This window comes from Amphiprion ocellaris, chromosome 12 (genome assembly GCF_022539595.1).
Source record: "Amphiprion ocellaris isolate individual 3 ecotype Okinawa chromosome 12, ASM2253959v1, whole genome shotgun sequence".
Classification (NCBI taxonomy): Eukaryota; Metazoa; Chordata; class Actinopteri; family Pomacentridae; genus Amphiprion; species Amphiprion ocellaris.
The window spans coordinates 4,218,077-4,246,070 of record NC_072777.1 but is presented as its reverse complement, the minus strand read 5'-3'; the positions used below and the strand labels follow the sequence as shown (position 1 = coordinate 4,246,070).

Here is a 27,994-nt window from a genome sequence, read left to right as displayed (position 1 = left end):
CACGCAAACAGAAACTAATGAAATCCCAATGAGTACAAATCATTGTTTAATAAATCAAACAGAATTTCTGCTCACCATATCGCAAATACTTCTATACATAAAATAGTATCTCGATGACAAGAAGCACCTGATAGGTTCAATAGAATATATATATATATATATATTTTTCATGTATATTTTTTAAGGAACAAGTGATAAGAAAAAAGTGAACAAGATTAGAGACTGATTGAAAACTGGGCGATGAAAAGCAAAAAAGAAAAACTTCATACAAGACATAGTTCATAGTTCTTTCTCAAACTCTTTATAGCACAAATTCTCAAGTGAATGTTGCCACTACCTTCATATCAAAACCATAATCTGGTCAAAACAAGGACAAACATTTTTCAGGAGCAGAGGGAACTGTTTTGGCACCGTCTGCAGCAGGATGTAGATTCCGAAATGTGCAACCCAACCTCAGTCTTCCACATCTTTTCTTCTGAAATGTAAACTGCAGTATCGTAGTCTGTAGACTGGGGGCGCTATGTTAACTAGTTCTATTTTTCCTAGAGGGGCAGGACAGGAAAAAGGTGGAGCTTCCTGCTCACTTTTGAGGAAGTGCAGGATGAAAGGGGGGTTTAGGCACTGCCAGCAGTGGACACACAGAGGACACACAGAGGACACAAATTCTACCTTTTGCCAAGACTTAGATTCATAAAGGAATGCGCCTGCTTCTACTAACAGTGATGGGAGACTCTGAGCAAAACGAATCCAAATAAACCCGATATTTGCTGAGAAATAAGTAAAGCTTGAATATGCTTTTGAAGCTGCATTTAAAAATGAACTCCCTGGCTGAGGATGGCTTTGGTTTTTGGTGTCAATCTGTGCAGATAATAGTTTTGCCACATTAATAAATCCTTTCCTGGAAGAACGGCTGAAAAACTGCAGACTATTGCTTTAAAACACCCAAAGCAGGAAAACGCTGGAGTTTGACTCATGCAATGAAAGAATTCATGACCGTTGTAACTTTTAGTTCCTGCCTTACAAGCTGTGAACCTTGGACAGAGGGAAATGTGTGGAAATGGTGCGGTGCATTCTGTTATCACTGCTGCACCTAAAACCCACTAGTGTCAAAGCTTTTTCACGCTCACAAACTTCATAAACTCCTGAGAGCAGCGGACAAAGGCAACGCCGACGAGCTGGGACAGTTGGCAGGAAAAGAGGAAATGAGGTAACAGTGAAACAGAAGTGAAATTTAAATTAAAAGGAGGGAAAATAATGCAAATGTAAGCAAAGATGGTTTAACTTTTCTTGTTTTGTAGTGCGAGACTCCCGACGGTTGTTTTTCACATCGTAGTGAACTGACTGTGTGCTTGTCTCAGCTTCGCAGCGATCTGGGGGTGCAGAAGAAGAGAGAAAAGCGAGCATGAGTACAAAGGCAGAGTGGTCATGAGAGGGTTTAGTGTCTTCAGTATCTAAGCACTGTGCAGCTGCCTTCCAGGTAATAAGGCAATGAAAAGGACGGGCTTAAATTTGCTGGGATAAACGGTCAATAAAAGTGCCTGTACCGTCTCGTAAAACTTGACTTGCTCCTCCAGGTACTGCTGCATGACCCGGTTGTAGTCATAGATACGGTTGCTATGGAAGTGGTTCATCTCAGCTGCGCCGCAAGTGAAGGAAAACCACAGAGATCAGACAGAGCGCTGCGATGAACTGCAACGCTTCAATTAAGAGTGAGAGCGCGGTGGGTACCTTGTAATGCGTAAGACATGGTGCTGACGCGTTTGGCCATGGTGACTTTGTCCTGAGGGGTAATTTTACTGGCAGCCACCAGTTTGTCAGCCTCCTTCACCTTGTCGATGGCTGCCTGTGAGAATTAGAAGCGAGCAAACAACAACACAGCAGTCAACCTGGTGTCCGTAGCTTGCAAATATTCACTAATTTTGCCCATTGAGTGGGCTACAGCGACTCATGAATCAAAATATTAATTAAAGTATGCGGCAACGAGCACCCAGATAGCTCAACAGGTTGAGCGGGCGACCCATGAACAGGGGCTATAGTCCCTGATGCAGAGGCCTAGGTTCGATTCCAGCTCACGGACCTTTACTGCATGTCTTCCCCCCATTATTCTCCCTACTTTCCTGTCTGACTCTCAACTATACCCATCTAATAAAGCCAACAAAAGGCCAAAAAGTAACTAAAAAAAATAGATTTGTGGCGATGCTTGGTAAGTGTAGGTTTAACTTTTTATATACACTACCATTCAAAAATTTGATGTCATCCAGGCAATTTCATGTTTTCCATGAAAACTCACTTTTTTCATGTGCTAAGATAATTGCACAAGTTGCTAAAGTTGTTCTAAATGAGTTAAAGTTCCTCTACATTAGTTAAATTTGCTCTAAATGAGTTAAAGTTGCTCCATATTCATGAACGTTGCTTTATATTAGCTAAAGTTGCTTTAAACGAGTTAAAGTTGTTCTATATTAGTTAAAGTTGCTCTAAATGAGTTAAAGTTGCTCCAGATTCATGAACGTTGCTCTATATTAGCTAAAGTTGCTCTAAACGAGTTAAAGTTGTTCTATATTAGTTAAAGTTGCTCTAAACGAGTTAAAGTTGCTCTATATTAGTTACAGTTGACCTACACTACAGTTGAAAAGTTTGGTGTCATCCAGACAATCCCATGTTTTCCATGAAAACTCACACTTTTATCCATGTACTAACATAACTGCACAAGGGTTTTCTAATCATCAATTATCCTTTCAACACCATTAGCTAACACAATGTAGCATTAGAACACAGGAGTGATGGTTGCTGGAAATGTTCCTCTGTACCTCTATGGAGATATTCCATTAAAAATCAGCTGTTTCCAGCTAGAATAGTCATTTACCACATTAACAATGTCTAGACTTGATTTATGATTCATTTAATGCTATCTTCACTGAAAAAAATTGCCTTCCTTTCAAAGTTAAGGACATTTCTAAGTGAACTCAAACTTTTGAACAGTAGTGTATGTATGCATGCATGGAGAAAAATACATGTTATAAGTCAATTATTTGGTCTGTGCTGACAAAATTTGCATAATCTCGTCTAATTTGAGATATACCGTCTTATTGTTACATCATTTGAATTACTGTGCATCAGGCCACTTTTTGCTAGCTTTGGCATTCAGATTGAAAACTATAAATAAGCCTTCTTGTTTAAGGTGCAGTAGGCAGAAATCCAGAAAAAGCAAAAACAAACAAACTAAAAACAAACAAAAAAAGAACAGCACAAACTGAAAATACAACCCTTCTCTCGCAGCTCTCCTTATGCATTTTAAATCTGCAAAAATTGTCTATAGCTCAACATTCACTTATAGTTCAAACTGCACTTTCCTGAGTGGAAGTCCTCAGTTTATCCCACTGTTTATTTTGCTGCTTTTTATACTCTCTCACCTCATTTAGGGGAAAAGCTCTGTGATCAATTGGGCTAAAAGGAAGTGCAAAGATCTAGTTTCCTCCCAGACCAGTTGAAGTATAATATGCTAGCTTTTAATTGTGTTTTCTACTAAATCTTCATGCTGATAGCAGTTTCCCTGTTTCCTAATACCATAGGAGCTGACGTACCTTATGGACTCCAATGGTGTCCGGGAAGCATCCAAGAAGACCCTTGTATTCATTGTTGGTCTCCATGAGGAAGTGAAGGTCTTTCTTGGGCTGAAAACAAAACAAACAGACACGGAAGTGATAAATGTATAAAGGAAAAAAGTGAGGTAAAGGACCTAAAATTGGAACAAAAGTGACAAAGTTAACTCTGGAGCAGGAACTAATGCAAGATCCTGATAAGAGAGAATACGGGGAAACAGGGAAACTTTAGGTCACAGGAGTTTAAGTTTAACACAACAGCACTACATATGACACGACCATGGATTCAGATGAACATCCAGTAGGTAGAGACACTCAACAGGGAGTTGGTAAAGGAGTAAAAAACACCAACAGAATTTTTAGCTAAATTATCTGTTTGCATTGCAAATAAAATTCACTTCCTACATTCTTTCCTTTTCATTGACCATATAAGACAAGGGTGTCAAACATGTGGCCTGTGGGCCAAAACCGGCCCACCAGAGGGTCCAATCCGGCCGGGACAACTTTGTGAAGAGTACAGAGAAGACATTAACTGCAAATTGTAAATTTGTAAGACTGTAAATTTGAAATAAATTCCAGAAAATGACAAGTTCTTTTGATTATTAAGTAAAATACTAGACTGATAATTGTTCTTTTGTCATTTTGTGTCTCATTTTTGTAATATTTTGCCTTGATTTTGTTTTTGATCTTTTTTTGTCTGACTTTTGTCATTTGTTATGTTTTTGTCGTTTTGTTTGTTGTTTCGTTTCCTTTTTGTCTTGCTTGTTTTTTTATCTTATTCTTGTCACATTGTGTTTTTTGTCACGCTTTTGTCATGTATCCATTTTTTGTCGCTTTGTAACTTTTTGTCTAATTTTTGTCTCTTTTTTGTTTTGTTTCGTGTTGTTTCTCTCATTTTGTCTCATTTTTTCATTTTTGTAATATTTTGTCTGCTGTTATTTTTTATCTTTTTTATCTGACTTTTGTTGTTCTTGATCATTAAGGCAAATACTATATCGTTCAGTTCCAGATACCTGTGATTGAATGTTTTGTTCCTTTGTAAACACTCTGATCTTTAACATTTAATGTGTAAATGATAAACTGAGGCATAATGTTGTTGGAATTTCACTTATTTTTCTTAAGAAATTTCAGGTTGTTTATGATGTTCTGTAATAAGATAGTTCATTAAATGAGAACATTTTCAGAATGTACTTTTTTGAACTAAAACAAAGGAAAATTTTGGAGTTGTTGTTACTTAGAGGTTATTATGCTGTGATTTTACTGGTCACTTGAGGTCAAATTGGGCTGAATGTGGAACCTGAATTAAAATGAGTTTGACACCCCTGATGTAAGAGAAAGCTGTGAGCAGATAAACTTTACTGCTTTAATGAATCCATGTCAAGACATCGTCTTTGTCCAACTCTAAACTGTATCGCTAAGGTACCGCTATCATTTCTGCAGGAGAACTGATAAAAACTGTCTGGAGCAGCACAAGCTTACCAGATGAATCCTCCCTCTGGAAGCTGCTGGGACATCAAAAAAGCCAAGAAGTGACTTTATAACACAGCATGAGGATCGGGCTCAACAAAACGATCAGAAAAAGTCAGAATCAAATCATAGGTCAGAACAAGGCTGAGGAAATACTAGAAATAAATCTCGCCTCGGTCTCTTCCTCTACAGATACAGACTTGGTGAGCAGGACGTTGGGTTCTAGAGGTCATTAAAACAGCACAACCAGGAAGTAAACAGTGGATGTCATCAGGAAATGTTCAGAGATATCGTGAGACGTATCATGAAGTGTGACCATGAATGAAAAATGATGCAGCCGACACAAATACCTAAAATAAGCTTCAAGACGTTCGAGCTACGTCTTATAGTTCTCATGCTCATGAAGGAAACAAGTGCGGTTTATCGAACATCAACAATACGATCTGTGTGTGAATTTCTAGGCATGGGGGGAGTAGGGCAAGATGAGCCAGCTCTTGTTTATAGAAAACCATGGAAGAAATTGGTTGTGTGACCGAATATTTTTGGAGAGATCGGTTATACTCTCCCTGTGAAGAGAAGGAGCACATGGAGGAAGAGGTAAACATAGTTTTTTTGCCGTTCAAAGTAAATTTCTCATGTTTATGGATTCATGAGTGTTGTGTCTGAACAACTACTGAGACACCTGAAACTATTTCACACGTGTGTCAGTGCATTAGTATCAGCGTTAGCATGAAGCTAGCTCTAAACTGCCTGGATGATGCACTTTTGTTAAAATGGTGGCAATGGGGTTAAGTTGAGCCAGAAGGCCGGGGCCACTTACGATGATCGGTAAATAATCACATTATTGTAATTCTGTATCGCATTTCTATATTTTATAACCAAAATGAGACCAGTGGAAGACAGATTGGGCTTCAGCTTCTCTGAAGGAGAAGTAAAGAATGGGAAGTCCATACGTCAGATGGCAGATCAAGATCGACAGAATGACTTTAAAGCAATTTATGGACAAGTATGCACTACTGTTCAAAAGTCTGCGGTCACACTTTCCATGAAAACTCACAATGTTATTCATGTGCTAACATAACTGCACAAGGGTTTTCTAATCATCAATGAGCCTTTCAACACCATTAGCTAACACAATGTAGCATTAGAACACAGGAGTGATGGTTGCTGGAAATGTTCCTCTGTACCTCTATGGAGATATTCCATAAAAAATCAGCTGTTTCCTGCTAGAATAGTCATTTACCACATTAACAATGTCTAGACTGGATTTATGATTCATTTAATGCTATCTTCATTGAAAAAAAATGCCACTTCAAGTAAAAAGATTTTACCCCACTCTCCCTTAAACATTCATAATAATTTGAGTTTTATCTATTTATTCTTTATTTTACCAGGTAGGATCAGTTGAGAACAAATTCTCATTTACAGTGACGACCTGGCAAGAGGCCCCAGCAGCAAAAAGACAACAAAGAAACAATACATATACAAAAACAGGACACAGAAGTGTTTGAACAGAGATTAAAGACAGCCTGGATTAATGCTTGAAGTTCAGTGAGAAACAGTCAGCCAGGGTCTGCTGCAGCTTCTGCTTAAACACGTAAAGAGCTGACAGTTTGAGAGAGTTTTGATTTTTGGAGGGAATTCCAATCGATTGCTGCAGCAAAGTGAAAGGAATTCAGTGTGAACCTTAAGGATAGAGAGTGTTATGAGATCACTGGACCTCAGGTGGTAGTTGTTATGGGAACGGTGACAATAGGAGGGTTAGAAATAGTTGTGTAACTTTGTGAATACTGGTAATGACAGCGGTCAGAGGACCTACCTGCTCTGCAACCATCTGAGCAATCTCTTCGTACGTCTTCCCTGCTGCTGTCATGGCATCAGTGAGGGTTGACTCGCCTTCAACATAAAAGGAGTTAAAACGTGTCATCACCGTGTTGCCCAATAGCCTGTGTGTACTGTTGTGTTTCGAAACATGTTTCCACATAATGAATGACTGCATAGCGAGCTGCATCTGCTTCTGCTTTCACCATTGGGATTACAGCGCTGCGTTAATTACAGCAATCTCTCCAGCTTGGAAACAAAGACAGAACTGGCTATCATGTCCACCTGGGAAAATGCGTAAACTGCCCAAAACAACACGTGATGTCATATTTTTGTTCTATACCTTGGTATCCGCTGCTGGTAAAGACAGAGGAAAGGTTTTGGAAGGCTTTGCCGATTCTCTGGTATTCTTTTGGCAAAGCTACAGATGATGAGAAGAACACAGATAGTGTTGAGAAAATACTTGTGAATTTTTAATGCAAACAGTAATTACAGCAGAGTGAAGGCGTGGCCTGTGTGCTGTAAAACACTTATTTAGCTTCAGTGCAGCGTGAACATACGGCCTGTACATCTCTTCCAGTGCTCGTTTCCCACTGTGAGGATTTCCTTCACCCCATCATCCATGGCTTTGGTAAACCTGCTGAACTGCTCACATTTCTGATCCCTGTAAACGAGCAGCACATGTACTGAATATTCAGAATATTGCTGGCATGCATAAACACCTAACTACTGCACACAAGTAACTTAGTCGTGGTTTTCTCCTTGCAAAGTTTGATTTAACTCACACTTCTGCAAGCTCCAGGTCGTGAGCTTCAGGCTCTATCGTGGAGAAGATCATCACTCCCACTGTCTCATCTTTCTCTGCTTTTCTCTTCCCCATCTTCCAGTCCTGCACAGATCAATCATCACTCTTTTTAATTAAATCTCCAAATCCCAGAGCTGCCAGGTTTAAAAGGTATGTTTTTTTAAATCACCAAAATTACAACATTTATCCAGCAAGAAAGTGTAGAAACGAAAACGACTGTATGATTTTCAGTGCTTTGACAGTCCTTAAACTACTTATGTGCGACTTTCATCCGGAAAAAAAGCACAATATAAGCATGCAATCAGGATATTTCATCTAAATCATTTCATTACTCCACCAAGGCATGCGGCGGAGGTTATGTGACGATCGGCGTTGGTCTGTCCATCTGTTTGTCTGACTGTTAGCAGCATTACTCAAAAACGGACCACTGGATTTGGAGGAAATTTTCAGTTATAGTCAGAAATGCCACAAGGACCAAGTGACTACATTTTGGCAGTGATGCGGCTTATGGTCTGGATCCCCGATATCTCAGCCGTCAGAAATGATACGACGACTGAGCAGCCTTGGCGGAGTACTGCTCTATCTGAGTGATTTTCTAGTTTACTTTCTAGAGCTGTTTTTGCTAACTACAGCAGCCTACAGCAAATGTTCTGCTGTTGGCTGTAAGAGTGAACACAAAAGTCTTCATGCTCTGCCAGCATCTGAAGAACTGAAGGCCCAGTGGATTGTAAGTCCACCAAGGAAAGCGATGGAGTTACGCGATGATCGGCGTTGGTTTGTCAACGGACTTGGATGAAATTTTCAGGGAAGGTCAGAAATGACTCAAGGACCAAGTGATTAGATTTTGGCAGTGATGCAGCTTATAGTCTGGATCCATGGATATGTTAAAGATTTCTATATCATTGTGAGATAGCAGCACAGCGTCACTGTAACTATGACAACAAGTGAACACTACGTCAGCTGCCTGCTGATGATCACATGATTGCAATCCTACTACAAATCCACCGCTGCGGACGTATCGGGACTTATCCATTGGAAATGATACAAGGAACAATTGATTAAATTGTGGGGGTGTTTCTGAGTCTCATCAGTTCCCGCCGCCTGCTACATGTTTAGGTCACGCGATTCGGTATCTGTACATAACGTACACATGCATAACACACGCCTGTGCTCAGTGCAATGTCATTTTGTTTGTGGGTACATCTATATTAAATGGACACATTCTATGTTGCCATGATTTCTGATCATCAATAACTAATAAACAAATGTTTTCTACAAAAAAACATTGCATTTCTGACAATGCCACATCGGGGAATGAACAGCCTTGGTGGAGTACTGCGCTCTCTGACAGCTTTTCTTGTTCTGCATGTCTCATTTAAAAATCAAAAAGTCTCTTGCAGTGACCACATTCTGTAAAAGACTAAAAATGTTTTGCTAATTGCCACAGTTGATAATCAGTTATTGACTCAGCTGCAAACATCAGGTCTGTGTCAAAAAATTAGGTAACTTTTCAGCTGAACTGCAGACTTTGTTTACACAAGGGTGGAACCAAATGAACAACATAAGTAATAAAATATCTATTTTATTTTTCCAGTATTGTTAACACCAGTGGGCACATGGAAAAAAGTCGTACAGTCCAATATGTACAACAAGGAAAAGATTTTTGACTTCTCTCTGCTTCTAGCCACGGTTGTGCTGTCTCCATGGAGGTGCAGAACTTTACATTGCAGTGAAAAATGAGCTCAGAGTGAGGAAAAATGTGACAGGAGCTTAAAAAAAACACACCCAGACTCTCCTACAGTTCAGAGGGTTAAACAATAAATGAATTAAAACAACCAAATAGCTCCCAAACCCAACAAGTTAGTAACAATAATAGACAATCTTTGTTATAGCCCATACAATATGCAGCAACTTTTTAAAACATGAATTTCAATAATAAAAGTAGATCGTTTCTACCTTTTGCCAGTATAATCTCAAAGTAAACATAATTTGAGATGTTAAGGGGAAGTAAACACAGGAGCTGCAGTTTACCTTCTCGTCCTTGTAAGTGAGGAAAAGCTGAAACACGTCGCTGGAGGAAACAACAGGGTGCCTGCACATCCTGGTCATCCAACCTTGCAACCGCTCCATACGCATCTTAATAAACTCTTCCTCAAAACGGCCTTTAAAAGAGCAAAGAAAAGAAAATTGTCAATTTATAACTGCGACATACTGTCTGGCATGCACATATTAACGGTGTGAGAGTCGGTTACTCACCCGTCACCTGCTTGTCCGGTAAAGAGGGGATGGGGATGGCTGAACCGAATTTGTCCAGGAGCCTCTCATACAGCCAATCAAAGTGCTTGTATCTGTGATTGACTGGTCGATTTGTGGTCTGCAAACCCAAAACATGGAGTTCATGAAACCTTGAAGCAAGAACTGACTTCAGCCAAAAGCTTCATAGCTCCCATTAACCAAAATGATGTTTTTAAAATGGCCTTCTTGCTTGTATTTTTGGTTGCTGAATAAACTCTACTTAGCACATCCTGGTGATTTGACATTTTGAAGAAGCTGCTGGATTCTTACATTGGGTGTGATCTGGTACTCGATGTAGCTCTTGAGGCCGTACATCTTTGAGCCTTTCTTGGGATCAGCTACAATGCAGTCCAGCTGGGCTTCGGGGTAAGACCACACCGGACCAACTTCTCCAGTCTGAGCACCAAACATAAAGAATGATGCAACGTTGCATTTCAAGTCACACAAACTTAAAATGAAGCTGGCAAAAAGATGAAACTATGTGAAAGAAATACAGTAAATAACCGCAAAATTCTGACCTGAGAAATAGCAACAATTAAATCAGGTAGATTCTGTTGTATACCACTACCATTTAAAAATATCTCCTAATGAATTGTATATAATTTACACATATATTTAGAGATAACCTACATAAATTGTCAGCTTGTCTTTGCCCTTGGCGAGCTGTTTGCAAAGGAGGTAGATCTCCGGACCAGACTTGGAGAAGCCAGGAAACCTGCTCAAAGAGAAAGTTTCCTGATTAGTCTCTTTAACTCTTCCACAAAGTCTCAGTTTAATCAAAAAATTACGTGTGACCTGGTGGAAACAGTGAGAATTCAGTTGATTGCTGTGCGTGAAATTCTAGGGGTGACGGCGACATTTCTGGAAGCAAAACCTCAAACTCTGAAAGGTCGAACACATTTGGAAAAAGTGCATTCTAAGACGAGCTAAAAATTGTTACCAACCACATTTAACAGTTTAAATAATTCTGTTTATGCATTTTTTTCCTTTTCAGATTAAGGGATGAACTGTAATGCACTCAGTGCTTGTCGAAGATTTAACCATCAGCTGCTGCGTTATTCCACAAAAACTGATTTTAAAGCTTCACGTATGATCACACACTAAGTCTTACTTGTTGAGGGAGATTTTCATTGAAGATGCGTGAGTTCCTCCTCTCTGTAACGCGCCACCGTCTCCAGATTCTGACTCTGCGTAACCACCAGTGGACTTCATGTCGTCCCATTCATCATCCCACTCATCGTCCTCTGCCCCTGGGGTCAGATTCATATAATTAGGTTTAAATCACATGCTCTGTGGTTCTAAATATAAGATTAATTATTCTTTTGGAGCAAACGGGTGCATTCACATCAGCTGGAGGACATGCAGCACTCATCTGTGTCAAAAACAATGCAAATTAGTAAATTGTTTCTTACATTAAAAATACATTCTAATCATCACCACTCTCACTTAACGTCAGCAGGGTATAAATATCCCACACAGATGTTGCAGACATGAAAGGTTAAATTTATCCTTGGCTGCACTTCCTGTTTTCCCACACATTATGTTTAATGTAAAGTGTGCGTGCATCATTTTAAACCAGTGCCTAAAAAAAGTGCATGTACATCTCAGCAAAGAAATCAGCAGTACCCTGAAATCCTCTCCACTCCCAGATGCTGCTAAAAAACACGTGGATTTTGTAGCACAATTTTCTCAAAAGCTGCTCGCTTCGCTTCAGAAGGAGGCTTGAAAGCACACTGATGCAGCATATAGGCTTAATGGAAAGAAACAGACTCAGAGTTTGTTTGTTCGAAGCAGACCTTACAAACAAAGAGGATATTTTCACACATAAATATAGTATAAGTGGCCTGCTGCATTACTGTCCTATGAAGGCAAATGCAAAACTACATACAGGTCAGAATTAAGACAAGAACCAGATTTTTTTTAATATTTGATTTAGAGTATAAAATATCCTTAAGCCATAGAAACGTATATATTTTCAAACAACAGAGTAAAATTTGCAAAAATACTTTGATTGTACTAAAATATATATTTAAATAAACAGAGCACTGCAAAAGAAGACTTTAAAATTATTCCTTGTATGAATTCTGTGAATCTCCTGGAGGCAAAAAATTGGATTTATGGTAGTAATGAAATGTTTGATGATTTTATCTACAAGAGCTGTTTTCCATGTGTGAAATTTTATATGAGTGGAACATGTATTTTACGTTCATTTAATTGTGAGGCCAAAATCAAGATAAAGATTAACATTTGATTAACTGTGCAGCCCTAATAGATGAGTAAGGCCAAATTTACCTACACTTTCCTGTAATTTCACATTTAATTTTGCTTTTCCAACATCTAAACGCAGTTTGTAACATGGGAGGAAGTAGCGAAAAAACATGCCTACAGTAGCAGAGAGGACTTTTAACAACTTTCTCATCCTACAACGTTATGAATGTTTAAAGATTTATTCCTAACTGTTAAGACTGTCCAAAGACCGTGTGTAAAATAAGCAGCCACAGATTTCTTAATTTCAGAAAAAGGTTTCCTCCCCTCCCCTCAAAAAAGCTCAAAACACACTACATTCATATTTTATTTACTTCTCTTTATCTATACATGGCAGGCATGCTGGGACAAAAAAAAAAAAGAGGCCACACTCCTCTTAAATTCCAGAAATCACCTTCTCACATCACATCGTAGTTAATATAGTGTTAATATCAAAGTACACACACATGCCTTATAAAGTTCAAGTCTTAAAACTCCAAGGTGGAAAGTTTCACTCATCACATGTACTTATTGCCAGTCTACACACAGGAATTAGGAAGCTTCCAACGTGCCACAAATGCGATACCTGTGTAATCAATAAGGTAAGGGTACGGGTAGATGTCTTTGGCAAAGAGAGAAAGAAAGGAAAAGTCTGTTAACTTTTCTCCTGGCCCTTTTTTCTCCTGCGCTCTCTTTTTCACAAAAAGCAAATGGAGAATTTAAAAAACAGGTCAAGGAATTTGTCTTTCTGAGTCATGAGTGAGGCTAACTTTTCCACAGTCTGGCCAAAACTGAATCATGACTGGGCTGTCCTTTCCAGATGCTGGAAGGAATAAGAAAAAGCACATCTGGGAGTAAAAGTCACCGGGCAGCGGAGAATTTAGAAATGGTAAATACTGGACCAAAGTACCTAAAACTCCAAATTACAGGGATTATAGTATATTCTCAAGGTATACGAGTTATTATGAGGTGAAGGTGAAGGACAGGAAAGTGTACTCTGTCCTGAATGTAAACAACATCTTTTGTCATGTTGTTTTATGATGCAAACCCACTCTAAGAAGGAGACGTCAAAACTACTCAACATGCACTGCAGTTTTAAAAGTTTGGGGTCATCCAGACAATTTCATGTTTTCCATGAAAACTCACACTTTTATCCACGTGCTAACATAACTGCACAAGGGTTTTCTAATCATTAATTATCCTTTCAACACCATTAGCTAACACAATGTAGCATTAGAACACAGGAGTGATGGTTGCTGGAAATGTTCCTCTGTACCTCTATGGAGATTGATTAATTTCTTTATTTTCATGTCATGCACACAAGCATGTCCAACCCTCATAGGTTTACAAAACACCAATATACCAGCATTGCAGCAAAACATCCAAAACACACATTATTCTGCTGCTCAGTTCTCAAACTAAATATGTTGCCTTTTATCCCAGGCTGGGCAAAGAAATTCTGCCATGAAAAAGGTTCCTCTTCCAAAACATAACTCAAATTTTTCATGGTCGTCCAACCAAAAGACATCAGCATAAACAGAGGACATCTGACTGAAAAGCAACTCCCTGATATCTTAGTATACAGGACAGTAAAACATAAAATGAACCTCATTCTCCACTTTACCTAAATTACACAGCAAACAAAGTCTGTCCTCCTCTGGAGCAGCATTAAACCTCCCAGTCTCTAAGGCTGATGGGAATGTTCCCTGAGTGTAACTGTGCACACAGGGATCTGGTTTTTGCTTAAATTATACTTCAAATCAGGTTCCATACTGTATCTAATCTCTATAACAAAATTATTTTGTAGTTTTCGTTTATACCAAATATCAACAGACCATTTTCTCTAAACCTAAGAAACATATTACACCTTATCTCCTGAATATCACAGAGTAACTTATTGTGAAAAATAAATGAGTTGTTAGATATTCCATTAAAAATCAACCGTTTCCAGCTACAATAGTCATTTACCACATTAACAATGTCTAGACTGCTTCTCTGATTCATTTAATTCATTCATTTATTCATTGAAAAATAACTGCTTTTCTTTCAAAAACAAGGACATTTCTAAGTGACTCCAAACTTTTGAATAGTAGTGTATATTTCACTTGCTAATCAGCATATTTTTATTTCATTGTCCTTCACATGACAAAAACCCTCGTCACAGCAGCATTTTAATTAGACCTTTTACAGCATATCCAAAGAGCTGGATTGTGGTCAGAAAACTCAAACATTTACACAGGATGTTTACCAAAACACTGACTGCAGTGGGATGCGGCAGCCACTATCACGACGAGCCAAAACAAGCATCCCAACGAGAAGGTAATTGCGGCATCGGACTACCAGACCGAGTCACAAACCACAAAATCTAATTATGTTGCACAAGGCTGCTTAGTCCGATTGTTTGATGGATTGAGCCGACACATCAGTCAGTCTTGTGTTTCCACATCTACTCTATCCACTGCAGCCACACGTCCAATCCTATCCCCACAGTTACAGTCTAAAAAGCAAACAGTAACCTAAGGGTCAGTGAGGACTTTACTCCCATCAACGCTAAAGCATGCATCCAGCACTGGACCTGTGTGCATCTATTGGGCTTTAGGAACAGTCTGACCATTGTCCTGCACCTCCCAACATTGGACATCTGACAGCTGATACTGTCATCTGGAGGAGACGTCATTTCAACATCCTTCAGGGGCTTGTTGAAGTGCACCTTTCGTATTCATGTTTTTTTTTAATTTCTAGCTTTTAACTCTTCACAGAGACTTGCAGGAGCATTTTTTGGAACCCTGTAACAGCAGAAAGAGGCTTTGGATTGTGCTTCTCAGGAAGGTGTAGGTAAGTGGTGTGAAGGGAGACAATAGACGTGATTCCTTCAGCCCCTCCTTTCGTTTGCTTTTGTTGGTTTAGAGAATCAGCAGAGAAAACCGAGGCAAAGAGAAGAGAAAAGCGCTGTGTTTCCTGCATTGTTTTCTATACAGTTCCTCTTCTACGGTTTGTGTCCTGTCGTGTAAAATGTTTCACGGTTTGAAGATGAAACGCTAAGGATTTGTTGCATTGCGGTCTCCTGTTTGCACAGAAACAGCGCTTTAGACGACACTTTTGAATACGGCCTCCATAGTGGAATTTTTCCCAAACGTTACAGCCACCGTCACCGCGTGAATGAATAGCCTGAGTTTTCAGTGAGAATGTCGATGCCATGTTCTACAACCTCCACTTCTGGGATTTTAAGGGTCTGGGAAGTGTGCAAAAAGGTCAGAAAGGTGTTGAGAGAATTCTTCCTGTGGGATTCCATGCAATTTGTTGCTGTGAAAGTGATCACACTGACGCAAATGTGTCAAAATTAGGCAACAAAAATCTTGAATTAGTCCTTAATCCTCTGAAACCCCAAGTAGTTTCTTGACTCCGCTTTGTGCAATAGACTTTTAATCTAGTTGTCATGCGCGAACCGGACGACAACAGTAACAATGGCGGACCACTGTGTTAGGCTTGTGCTGCTGAGTTTACTGAATTTATTGAATCTCCTTCACCAAAAGGTGCATTTGTTGCACCACTACTGTAATCAGCAAAGACGCATTCAATATATATGCCAGACAATCAGCCCACCTCTACATCAGCGGCTGTACTTCTTCTGGTCTGTGGAGGAACTTTTAGTGGTCACATGGGTTGTGCCTCTACAAAGTTCCATGGCTGACTACTGGCCTTCCAGCGTTCCAATGTAAACGCAGATTCTTTTCACTCCACTGTCGTGTAAAACCAACAAGGCAAAGGAAATACTTTTGTTTTTGGGTGAAACGTTGTCGTGTAAACGGGGCCTAAATGGCATCACAAGACACTGTTGTGATTCCAAGAACCAAAACAACATGTGACCTTCACAGTCCTGAAACCACAGTAAGACATCAAGACATTCATGCTCCTAAATTTCTCTTCCATCTGTCTTACAAATCATCACGTGAGTTTCTTCAAAGTCTGACAAGTGAAAAAGCCTGTTAAACATTAAACACATTAACAGCAAATGCATGTAACAACTTGAAAAGGAAGCAGAAGCACTTCAATGAATAAATACGCAGCTCAGCAGTTCCTATTTTGAATTAACCTGTGGTTTTAAATAGCGGTAATTAATGAAATAAATAAAGCCACAAGAATGAAATTTACAATTTATAACTGCCATAATATTATAGGCAGTAATTTTACAGTATTGACAGATAACATTTGGCCAACGACGGCTATAAAGCTGTTCCTACCTGGGCCTTGGTAAGCCTGAGGGTGGCCCTGCGACACGGAGCCCCAGGGATCAGCAGCGCTCTTCCCCGTCTGGGTGCCCTCAGGATTAGACGCCCAGTTGTTGCTGGAACCCCCGGAGGGGTCTGCGTTCCACACCGACCAGGGATCATTGCCGTTACTGGCCTGGAAGAGACAGAAAGACGAATCATGCTGAAGGAAAAGGAACAGAAATGGAGAGGGAGCGGACAGAGAGGAGACAGAACCGAGTCCAGCCTTGTTTGGAAGTCTGTTTAATGAGAAGCTAACAGTAGTCTTAAAACAACATGCTTTTCCAAATACGTGACGCAGACCTGGTTGCTAGAGGGGATCCGTTGAGAGATAAATCAGCTTGATAGTGTAGTTTGTAAACACTGCTTCACAGATGAGGCGACGGCAAATACAAAAGGAAATACTGCATATCCAAAAAAGAGCACATGCTTACACGCAAACACGACCGTTTCTGTTGGTACACTCTATTTTTTACAGCACCTGAAAGCTCAAAGTGCGACTTACATGCTTGCAAGGCAGGTACACGCACCGCAGTGAACCATGAGAGCAAAGGCATGCAACTGTGTGTGCTCGTCTTCACTGGGTTAGAATTACCTTAATGCTAACCAAACCCAGAATTAGTACAGTTACCAAATACACCGTTTTAACGAACATTCACAAATAAAACAGTAGTTTCAAAGCAAACTGCTGCAAGGACATTAATAAATAAACACATGAATGTAGTGAGGAACAACACTCCATTAGCAACTTTACTGTACATTATGAAACATTTAGCATTAAAATAATTATTATTTGGATCAATATATAATTGCGGGACTTCTTGTATAAAAGTTTACATTTTTGCTGTTTTCAGGCCTAAAATCAACATGCCTGGCTATAACCAAACACCACATGACATTTTTCAGAAAGATTCTTCTAAATATTCTTTATACAATTGAGTAAAATTGAAATGTAAAGTTATTTATAAAGATGTTGTAGTGAACCTGTTGACGTGATAAATCCACACTTGACTCACACACTATATTAAATAAGTCAGAAAGCCTTGGAGTCTGGCCAGTCTTTTCTTCAGCAGGAAGTGACATCATGTGGAGCAGATCATGTGATCTGGAATTAACACACTTCCTTCAGAGGTGTTTTTGTAATGGGGAACTTAGTGGAAAGTGATGTCTGGGACACAGATACAATTTGTTATTTTCCATGTAAAATTTGATATATTGCCAAAAAAGAAATATCTGTCATAATTATCTCAACTTAATAAAAACAGCACAATCAAAACTATTTTTGAATAATTTCATTTTATTATTGTTTATCTAATTAGAAGGTGGTTGTTATTAAATTCGGACGGTTATTTAGTTGACATTTTAGTGATATCCAGTTATTTTTTATTAATAACCGATTGTTTCCATAATACATAATTATGGAATTTGTAAAGACATGATCACAATGAACATAAAAAAACATTTGTTTTTTTTTTACTTTTAATAAAAATGCTTGCAAGATATATCCCATGGAGTTCAAAAGTCCCTCAATTATATACTGACCCAATTACGTTTGTGACATTCTGATCATCATTTTCTAATAAATGCAAGTGATCTGTCTGTGTGATTTGTCAATTATCTGAAAGATATAGGTATTATTTACTGATCTTTAAACGTTCTCCTTGGGGTGCTGATTCGAATAATTTAAATAAAGGGTGTGGGAGTTGATTGTGTGAGCATCCGAGTGTCTGCGATGTAGTGCAAGGTGAATGGAGAAGATGAGATCATGCTCTCTGCAGGCAGTGGGGGTACGACGGAGGGGGATTTGCCAAAAAGCAGACCAATCAGAGAGGAGGATGGTTTTGGGCTGAGAATGGGTGAGAGGGTGGGAGGGCTTTGGTTCATGCCACTGGCCACGCCCCACCACCCCCCCAAGTGGCGATTACCTCATCAGGGGACGTAAGGTAGGGGGAAACTGGGGTGTCGGGGGTGTCCGGCTGGGGACTCAAGCCCCCAGCATCCACCTTGAGAGGGGACAAGAAGGTGACATCATCACAAAGTGCCAGCAGTGGAGGTACACATAGAGCAGGGAATGGGTTAAAGCGCTGCTGAGGTGTTGTTGTGTTAGAGTGAGAGTGCGCGAGGGACGATGGCTGACACATTTCCTGCCTCGACTCAACCATTTACTGCGCCCACACTTATTTTCTACAGATCAGCAGCTCGCTCATATTCATGGAACTTCCTTGCAGAAGATTTCACTGCACTTATTTCCTCCCAGTTCTGACATGCTCGAGCTAAAACCTGCGTCAGTTTATAAATGACATGACTACAGAGAATATCTCCCGCTGCAGCTGCTCTCACTTCTGCATCTCTGGGGCTCACACAGGCTGAGCCAACGTCAGTAGAACTCTGTCATCGGCTCACTTCTGCTTTTGCTTTTTTTCAACATCGCTCTATCACACACACTAGTGAGAGGGAGAATGGAAACACTGTGCACGGTGATACTATATATATATATATATATTTACACCTACTTCCCCAGCATGGTTTTAGCTCTTGTGAATTTAGAGAAGTCAAAGGCATACCTGAACTTTCACTGGTCGTTTGCATTACCTGGTTTTGTGCAGGTGTCGATGCAGGTGCGTATGCATCAAAGAAGGACAGATCCGTAGATGCAACATTTCCTACACTTGGAGTCGGTGCTGTGGTTCCTGCTCCTTGAAACGCAGGAAATTGCTTGCTGAGCTACAAACGAAAGGGAGAGACAGAAAACAGTGAACAAATCCAGATATTCCACAATGATCTAATGACTTTTAAAGGTACATTCTTCTGTGGTAATGTGACTGTCTCCTTAGCATTCCCTGGCTTTGCAAACAGGGTTTTAATTTGTCCAGAACGTATCGGCACAGGATGGCGATTTTCACGCATATGCTTAACCACTTATCAAACAAAAGCACCATATCTTTATTCTATTTTTGCAGTTTAACATCCGTTTGTTTTTGCAGATCTTGTTTTTCACCAGTAGCGTGCACTGAAATAGAGAGTAGTTGCTTAAGAAACAGGCCTGGTGTTTTTCATTAGACATTACATAAGCTACAAGTGCAACTGTCATCTGTGGGTTTTTATGATTTGGACGCAGAATCGAACAGGCAGCTGTGGAGGTAACTTAAGGTCAGACAGACGTACACATCCACGTGAGCTTGTTTGTGAAGTTCAGCAGAGAGATGATATTAATCTCTCTCTTGTACAGACATTTCATTGTTAGAGGGCATTTGAAGTGAGGCTAAACAGTTAACATCACAGACTTGAGGTTTAATCAAACTCTTTTCCTGTCTCTGTGAATTTCTTTCGAGTGAATCATGCTCTCATGATGAAGTCAAGAGCTTCTGGACAAACACACACAAATATCCTCATCAGCAAAACCCTGAAGGAGGCACATCCTGTTGTGATTTTAGTTTCAGGCGAGAGAAAGCACCACAGTATGCAGACACATCTTCCTCTATGGTGGGAAATAACTGATTGATTCAGATGATGTGAGTTTGAACTTTTTTTTTGCGTGATGACCTGGATAGGACATTCTGTACTTTTTGATCTCAAAACACAATAGCAGATGGTTCAGTTTCCTAATTTTGTGGCGGTACATACACTTCTAACAGCCTGTAGGTTGTGAAATGTTTGCTGAAATCACCACCACACACTTTCTGCATCGCTATGAACGCTGTCTAAGTTACCTCGATGTAGTCCTCGGGCACCAGTCCAACCTCCCCTCTGGAGTTTTGTGCTTCAATCCAGCCCCCTCCGATATTCTGAAACAGAGCAAGAGCCAGCAACAAATTACACCAAACAAACCGGGGCTGGAGCTCTGCATGTTGCTCAAATGAACCAAAACCAATCTGTTAATCCTGGTTACGCTAGCCTGGTTTGTTTGAATTCCAAAATACTTGGATTCAAACATTCAAGATGACTGCATGTGGATGAGATAAATCTGCAAAAGCAGCAAAAACAAGAACAGAGTAGTGCCAAAAAGTGGCAAACAAATTAAGTCATAATCCCCCTACTACTGATATCTTATAATGTACTTTTCTACTACAGCAGAGCTAACATAGCTATAACAAAAGCAAGAGGCAAACTGATTAGGGCTGGGACTTTAACGCGTTAATTTCGATTAATTAATTACAGAAAAAGTAACGCGTTGAAAAAAATAATGCATTTAATCGCACCTTTCTCAATTCCCTAATTTATGGCACACTGGTAACACTGATGCATGCTCCAGTCCAGTAGGTGGCAATAATTATCCTAAAGTTTGTTTTCCAGCCGCGAAGAAGGTGCACAGGACGCACTGTCAGCGCACAAGAAAATTTAGTGAACAGAGAAGGAAGACGAGACAGCATTGAGCTTGTAAGGCGGAAAGTTTTCTTTTAACCCTCCTGCTGTCTTCATTTATGGGCACCAAAAAATATTGTTTCCTTGTCTGAAAAAAATACAAAAGTTCAGCAAAAAAATTCCCCAAATTTCTGAAAATTTGCAAAACCTTCAGGAAGAAAATTCCAATAATTCCTTAAAAGTTTAATTTAAAAAAAAAAAAAACTCAAATTTGGCAAAAATCAGTAAAAATCCTCAAAAAAAAACTTTAAAATATCTAAAGTGATTCCACATATATCAGTAATACTTGAAATATTTTCTTTAAGAACATCCACACAAAAATTTACCAAAATCCAGTGGAATTCGCTGGATTTTGGTTCATTTTTTGTGTGAATGTTCTTAAGAAACTTTTTTAAACATTTCTTTTTTCCAGCAAAAAATTTTCAAAAATTTCCTAAAAATGTTGAAAATGTTGACATCAGAAGTTTCACTGAGAAATTTTTTTTCCCCACATTTTCAAACTTTAAATGGGTCAATTTGACCTGCAGGACGACACGAGGGTTAAAAATCTTCCCGATGGCAGCTTGGAGAAAAGCCTGGTTGTGTGCAAATTGTATAACAAAGAGTTTTCTTTTCACTGCAGCACTTCGAGCCAACAGCATCACCTCAATGCAAAACATGTTGCTGTTAGCACCAGAGCTAACGTTAGCTACGACAGTCCTGGTACCGGCTAAGGGTGTAGCCATCCCATAATAGGGCACCTTTCAAGACACTGAAAGTGCTTGAGTTTACGAAAAGTCTTAAAATGTTGACTTTAATCGCTATAATTGCACTTTGAGGTTGCAGTCATCTGTGAATGTAGTAGACAGATGAAAAATGCAGATAAATATCAATGAAACAAAAAGACTTTTAAGTTCACGTATATGTCTATTCATCGATTCAGTCATCAACCAAAATGTATTTGAATTGAAAATCTATGCTTATTGTGTCAAATATTGCTATTTGACAAAATGTGATTAATCACAATTAATTAATTACAAAATCTCTAATTAATTAGATTAATTGTTTCAATCACATCCCACCACCAAAAACTATATTACAACAGCTCTAAGGTAACATATCTCCAGCTTTAAAGTTGACAGAAACATCAAAATGAACAATACAAGAATAAGAATGACATTACAGTAACAGAAACAGATTCCAAAAGCAGAATGCAATGAAAAGTATTAAATGTGTGCCATTTTAGTTGTTCAGTGTGGCAGAACAATCGTGTTTCCACCAAATGAATCTACTTCCGAGTAGGTTTGAACTGGAAGATAGACCGCTCTAACAACTGTTTCGAAGAACAGTGAAGCCTGGGATCGTGTCAAAACGTCAACGGTTTAATCCAGCTAAAAAGCTAATCCACGTATGGAGAAATGGCCCCTGGACTGACCAGGTCACCAAACGTCTGCATCACATGCACTTAAAGCACCGACTCACTGGGAAAAATGACCTAAAAAAAAACCTGAGGACGTGTTGATTACTCTAAAATCCACAGTTACACACAGCTGGTGATTAAATTTCATTATTTATCTAGGCACCCTTTATTTTTGGATGCTAGCTGCTAGCTGGAGGGCAGACTATAATGAGACATCAACCTGCTCTGTTGCTGAGTCCAAATCCAGGAGACGAATATATTTCACTTTCAGTCGCACAAGGATTTGGAGAGGGAGTCTTTCTGCTTAATAATGGCGTATAAGGTACTGGACCTACACATGTGCAGAGACCCTAGAGAAATCAGGTTTCCCCAGAAAATGGAGCTGTGTTTCTGTAATTGTGTTTCTCTTAACACATTGGTTTTGAGTTTGGGGAGGGGGGCAAAAAGCAATAACCAGTTTAGCCCAAGAATCTGTAGAAAACACTCCCAGGACAAATTACTGCACAGTCAGTTTATTTAGCGACAAAAAAAAAATCTGTTTTCCTGGCGGGCTTAAGACAGACTTCGATTAGAAAACTATGTAGGTCAGCACACAGTTAGTGACCTTTGAAATGTTTGCAGCTCTCAGTAATGACATCATGTTTGCTCTGTGTTTCATCACCTCATGTCCTTCCTTTTCCTCAGTACATATTAGTGACATACATCGATTATAGACAACATGAGGTTGTGCGATTTCGGCCTTTATAGGACTGAGTTTTCAATAAAAACGCGAGAGGAGGAGCTCTATAAACATTTAAGGCTACAATAGAGAATGTTCCTACAGGTTCTGACCTTTGAAGCAGAAATACCACAACTGACTAAATTAACATACTGAAAATAATAAACTAGTAGCTGCAAATGTTACCTACGACAAACTAAACCTTCCAGTTTCCTGACCTCTTCCACAGTGCAAATCATGACACATTAATTCCAAATGATCACATACTGCAACCCAAAGCTTCTTTTGATATACAACAACAAGCTGAACACGAACCTGTTGAATAAATTATATCTACACAGTTCCTGAGCAGCAGATTGTCTGGTGTAATACATGTAGTGTGTGCTGAATTTAAAAAGAAGCAATGTAGAGGAATGCTGGTGTGATTTACCTGATTGGTGATGGTGACTGTCTCGCCTTCTTTCACCGTCAACTCATTGTTTCCAGCCTCAGCAATGAAGTCATATAAAACCTTTGCCTAAAAATCAAAGGAAAAAAACAAAAGAATAATGGGTGATTGGAGGACAGTTTGTTTTTCTGTGCACATAGCCAGATGAGATGTACTAGAACACATAAAAAAACCTGTCTTTCTCTTGTAAAAAGAAATCAACAGGACAAACCAGTTCTTCTAGGCCCTGTTGCGCTGACTCTTGCCTAAATTCAAGCATAAACCGAAACAAGGCCGGGACCATCACATCACCTGGTTCAGTTTAACACAGGAGCCCACATGTCTTCTCACACTGACCCACATCCACTAATCTGTCCTTCCCTCAGGGCCCCGGAGCAGCACAAACACATGTTCATTCAGCAGCGAGAGGCAGCAGAGTGAAAACTATTCCAGCATTTTGTGTGTTATCAAAACCGTATCAAAGCTACAGTGTGCCGGTGACTAACTTACTTGTTCATTAACCAGCGAGATGGAATGCGAGGCTATTTTCGATCGCCCTGAACAGAGGTCTATTTTAGTATAAGTGCATCACCTCCCAGGAAATGAGGAAGCTGGATGATGTTTATTAACAGGAACGACAGAACAGAAAGTGTTACGGATGCTTCTGCTGGCTCAGCTATCATTTCTACAGATCATTTCTTCCTTAATAGTTGGCATTGTTATGTGATTTGCATGGATGTCATTTAATGCTAATTAATCTCAAAATTCAAATGTTGTCTAATGTTATAGGTGTTTTGGTTACTGTAACTTCACTTGTGCTACTGTTCAAAAGTTTGAGGCCATTTAGAAATGTCCTTATTTTTGAAAGAAAAGCAGTTTTTTTTAATGAAGATAACATTAAATCAATCAGAAACACAGCCTAGACATTGTTAATGTGGTAAATGACTGTTCTAGCTGGAAACGGCTGATTTTTAATGGAATATCTCCATAGGGGTACAGAGGAACATTTCCAGCAACCATCACTCCTGTGTTCTAATGCTACATTGTGTTAGCTAATGGTGTTGAAAGGCTCATTGATGATTAGAAAACCCTTGTGCAGTTATGTTAGCACATGGATAAAAGTGGGAGTTTTCATGGAAAAATGAAATTGTCTGGGTGACCCCAAACTTTTGAACAGTAGTGTAGGTCAACTTTTACTCATTTAGAGTAACTGTAATGAATGTAGAGCAACTTTAGCTCATTTTACAGCAACCTTAACTAATATAGGGCAACTTTAATTAATATAAAGCAACTTTAACTCCCTTAGGGAAACTTTAAGTAATATAGAGGAGCTTTAACTGTTACAGAACAATTTTAACTCAGAGCAACTTTGGCTAATATAGAGCAAATTTAACTAATGTAGAGCAACTTTAATATTGAACAACTTTAACCAATAATGTCAATTTTAACTGTGTTGAAAGGTGCCAAAGGCATTGAAAGGCTAATTGATTAATATAAAAACCTTGTGCAATTATGTTAGCACATGAATGAAAGTTTTAGTTTTCAGGGAAAACATGAAATAGTCTGGGTGACCCCAAACTTTTGAATGCTAGTGTATATGCCTTTTACTGTGCAGAATGATGCATTGATAGTAGGGTTTCAACCAACAATTGTTCCCGTTATCAATTAATCTGTTAATTATTTTGAGAAACCAACAACAGGTGATATTCAAATATTCAAATAACATTCAAATTTTAGAAGCTGGATTCTGGGAATTTAGATATTTTTTCCCTCCTAAAGAAGCCTTAAACCAATTACTTGATTATCAGAATAGTTGACAATGAATTTAATAGTTGATTTGTCAGAGGAAAACACTGTACTTTCTACTCCCCTACATTTACCCAATTACTTTAATTACTCTGCATCGTCAGGGTAACCAAAACAATATATAAGCAATAAATAAATGATGATGGATTACTGCTGGAAAGCGTCAGAGAGTTGCCTTATTATTAGATTCAAATAAAACTCTTTCAATACCGGGGGAAATTTAGAAACACACATTTACCAGCTACTAGTGTGAAGTGATAAATGCATTACGGCATCAATAATTGGAATCCAATAATAATAATACTGAGCACTTCTAGAAAACTTAGATGCTAATACTTTTTTACTAAAGTGAGTATTTGAATGTGGAACTTCACTCACATAATGACAGCTAGCCAATGGTCATGTGCAATAAACCCACGTGCAATTCATTCACGTAAATATTCTTAAATTTGTGTTCTTGGTACCCTTGTGTTCTTCTGTTTCTCTTATTTATATTGTACATATAGTGTGTATACCTCACCTCTTGAATATATAGTTGTGTTTTCTTGCTTTTCTTACTTTTACTTTGCTGCTTTGACGACGTTGCACATTTCCCCTTATGGAACTAATACAAAACTAGTATTAGAATTTTTACTTAAATAGACCTACAAGACCAGATCCACACTATACAGTATTAGGCCTCTGCAATAAAACAATAGTGACTGATAGTTTCAATGAAATACATCAGACGCAAATCTCCATTAAAGCATAAAATGAAAATGCATGAAGAAGAAGCACATTTTGAATTCTTTGTGAATTCCTTGCCCTCCTTGTGGATGATAACCGACGCATCCTGGGCCTCTTGTTGCCACAGACCTCCCTTGTTGAGAGCTACAGTCGACAGGAACCAGTGGTTGCCCTGCGAGGTGGGCTTTGTGGTGTAAAAACAGCCACAACTCTGTGTACCGACCCCTCACCGCTTCCACCTTAGCGATACACTCCTGGATGCCTGCTCTGGGACTTGACGTCGGGTCACGGTTTACAAATTTATAACCTTCACCCTAGTTGCAGTCAGTAACTTCTTTTAAATCACTTCTTAGAACCCACTTTTATAGACTTGCTTTTATGTGAAGTTCACTGTTAGCTTTAATTAGTTTTAGTGTTCTAATCTGTATTTATGTCCTGTTCATTTTATACTTTTTATTTTCACCTTAGCTGCCTAGTTCTTTGGTGTGATGTCAGCTTTAATTTTTTTAATTCTCTAATTTTTTGTAACTGTTAACCTTCAATCTTATCCTTTAATTTTTTAAACTGCCCAGTTCCTTTGTTTGATATGCGTGCTAATCTAGCTAATTATTCATGTAACTCATTACCATTTTTCTATTTATTTTGCTTGACTGCTCTCTTGCTTGATTGTCTGTGTTTGCATGTTTTGACTGTCAAAGCGCCTTGTAAATGCTGTTCTTAAGGGTGCTATATCAACAAAGTATTATTATTATTATATGTGCAATAACCATCTTAATCTAAGCATTTTTTTACTCGCATCATACACTTTCAAGCAAACATTGCACCTCATTGCACTGTTAAACTTTTTTAATACTTGTATTTTTTAAAATATTTGCTTTTTTTAAAGCTGTTTGTTGTTGTCTGCCATAATGTGTTGTTTTTTTAAAATGCCAACAAAGTTTCGTTGTAGAAATGCAATGACAACAAATATCCTTGAATTATTATTGCCTCAGGATTTTACTTGTTGTATTAAATGCATATCGAGATAATTTCCTTGCCATTACTTATTCTTCTATATCATGTGTGTAATTATGTGTGTAAAGGTATTTATTTGTGTGTGTATGTGTGCCTTCCAATTGTGTGGTAACACCAAAATTATCACCTGTGTATCTTCATAAATGGGCTTAAGTGGTTAAATTTAAAACAAAGGTGGCTACATTCAAAATAAATCTTCTTTCTGTTGGTTTACTAAATTAAATTAAACATTTAATCGTGATATTTTTTGCTCCAGCCATATACATCTCTCTGCACAGTACAGCCCACACACCCAAAGACTACATTTCCCAGAATTCCACAAAGGCATGAATGACCCGCACTGGAAAGGTAGTAAAATGTCACAAGACACTTTCTTAATGAGACACATTTTCCATGTATAGCAAAAACTTTCACGTTGAACAAATGTGCCACAAGCCGCCATTACACGCAACTAAAACCGAGTTTTTAAAACGTTTTACGGTCCAAATGTGTACCGAGAGAAGTGCTAACTGTAAAAACTTAAAGCGAGAAACTGTGCGTCTGATCCTGAACAAGCCCGCATTATCCGTGAGAAAACAACTGTCAGGACGAACCGGAGGACGTTTAACGATTAAAAAACACAGAAGCATGGAGAAGTTGTCAGACCTACCTTCAGCGCCATTGTCGAAGCTTTGATCAATCATTACAAAAACAGGGCCCTGCGGTTTTCAGGATTTCCAGTCCTCAGCTGGACATTTCCCCCCCACCGCTGCTCCTCGGCTAAAGGCGAAGAAAACACGATAATTCCTCCCGGTGGACTAACGCCGCGACACACACACGTTAACGCATTCCTAAAAACTGGTTTAAAAAGCAGAAAGAAAAAAACCCCCAAAGAGCTGGAGAACGACGGTTGGAAGCGGAGCAGCTGGAAACGACTGCCAAGTTTGAAGCTCGTAGCTGCTGACAGGCTGCACGGAGCGGAGGAGGGAGTGACCTGAGAGAGTAACCCGGAACGGTCGTCCAGGTCCGACACGGCCCCCCGAGCACCGGACCGTTTAAAATCA

At 39.1% G+C, this 27,994-nt stretch overlaps 1 protein-coding gene across 4 annotated transcripts; it reads right to left on the bottom strand.

Moving 5' to 3' along the window:
• Positions 1–29: 29 nt before the first annotated feature.
• On the bottom strand, positions 30–27,912 carry snx9b (sorting nexin 9b). Of its 4 annotated transcripts, XM_055015968.1 has the most exons (20): positions 27,601–27,912; positions 23,409–23,495; positions 20,210–20,284; positions 19,092–19,223; positions 18,425–18,502; positions 16,473–16,635; positions 12,818–12,853; positions 11,099–11,237; positions 10,618–10,702; positions 10,258–10,383; positions 9,949–10,066; positions 9,724–9,854; positions 7,673–7,776; positions 7,448–7,551; positions 7,231–7,308; positions 6,886–6,962; positions 3,582–3,671; positions 1,729–1,843; positions 1,545–1,636; positions 30–1,370 (listed from the first exon to the last, which is right to left on the bottom strand). In XM_055015968.1, the coding sequence occupies exons 1-20, from the start codon at positions 27,610–27,612 to the stop codon at positions 1,323–1,325; spliced, it is 1,890 nt and encodes a 629-aa protein (XP_054871943.1). In that variant the 5' UTR covers positions 27,613–27,912; the 3' UTR covers positions 30–1,322. The 4 variants fall into 4 exon arrangements, with proteins under 4 accessions (XP_054871943.1, XP_054871944.1, XP_023125530.1 ...); XM_055015969.1 differs by lacking the exon at positions 18,425–18,502 and having other exon boundaries at positions 27,601–27,911; XM_023269762.3 differs by lacking the exon at positions 12,818–12,853 and having other exon boundaries at positions 27,601–27,910.
• Between the last annotated feature and the right edge of the window lie 82 nt (positions 27,913–27,994).

Excerpts from the sequence above, each read along its gene's own strand:
- snx9b (XM_055015968.1), bottom strand. Across the intron at positions 11,238-12,817 it reads TTACCTTATTGATTACACAG|GGGCAGAGGACGATGAGTGG; the intron begins GTATCGCATTTG and ends ATCTGACCCCAG. Across the intron at positions 9,855-9,948 it reads ACCGGACAAGCAGGTGACGG|GCCGTTTTGAGGAAGAGTTT; the intron begins GTGAGTAACCGA and ends GCTCTTTTAAAG.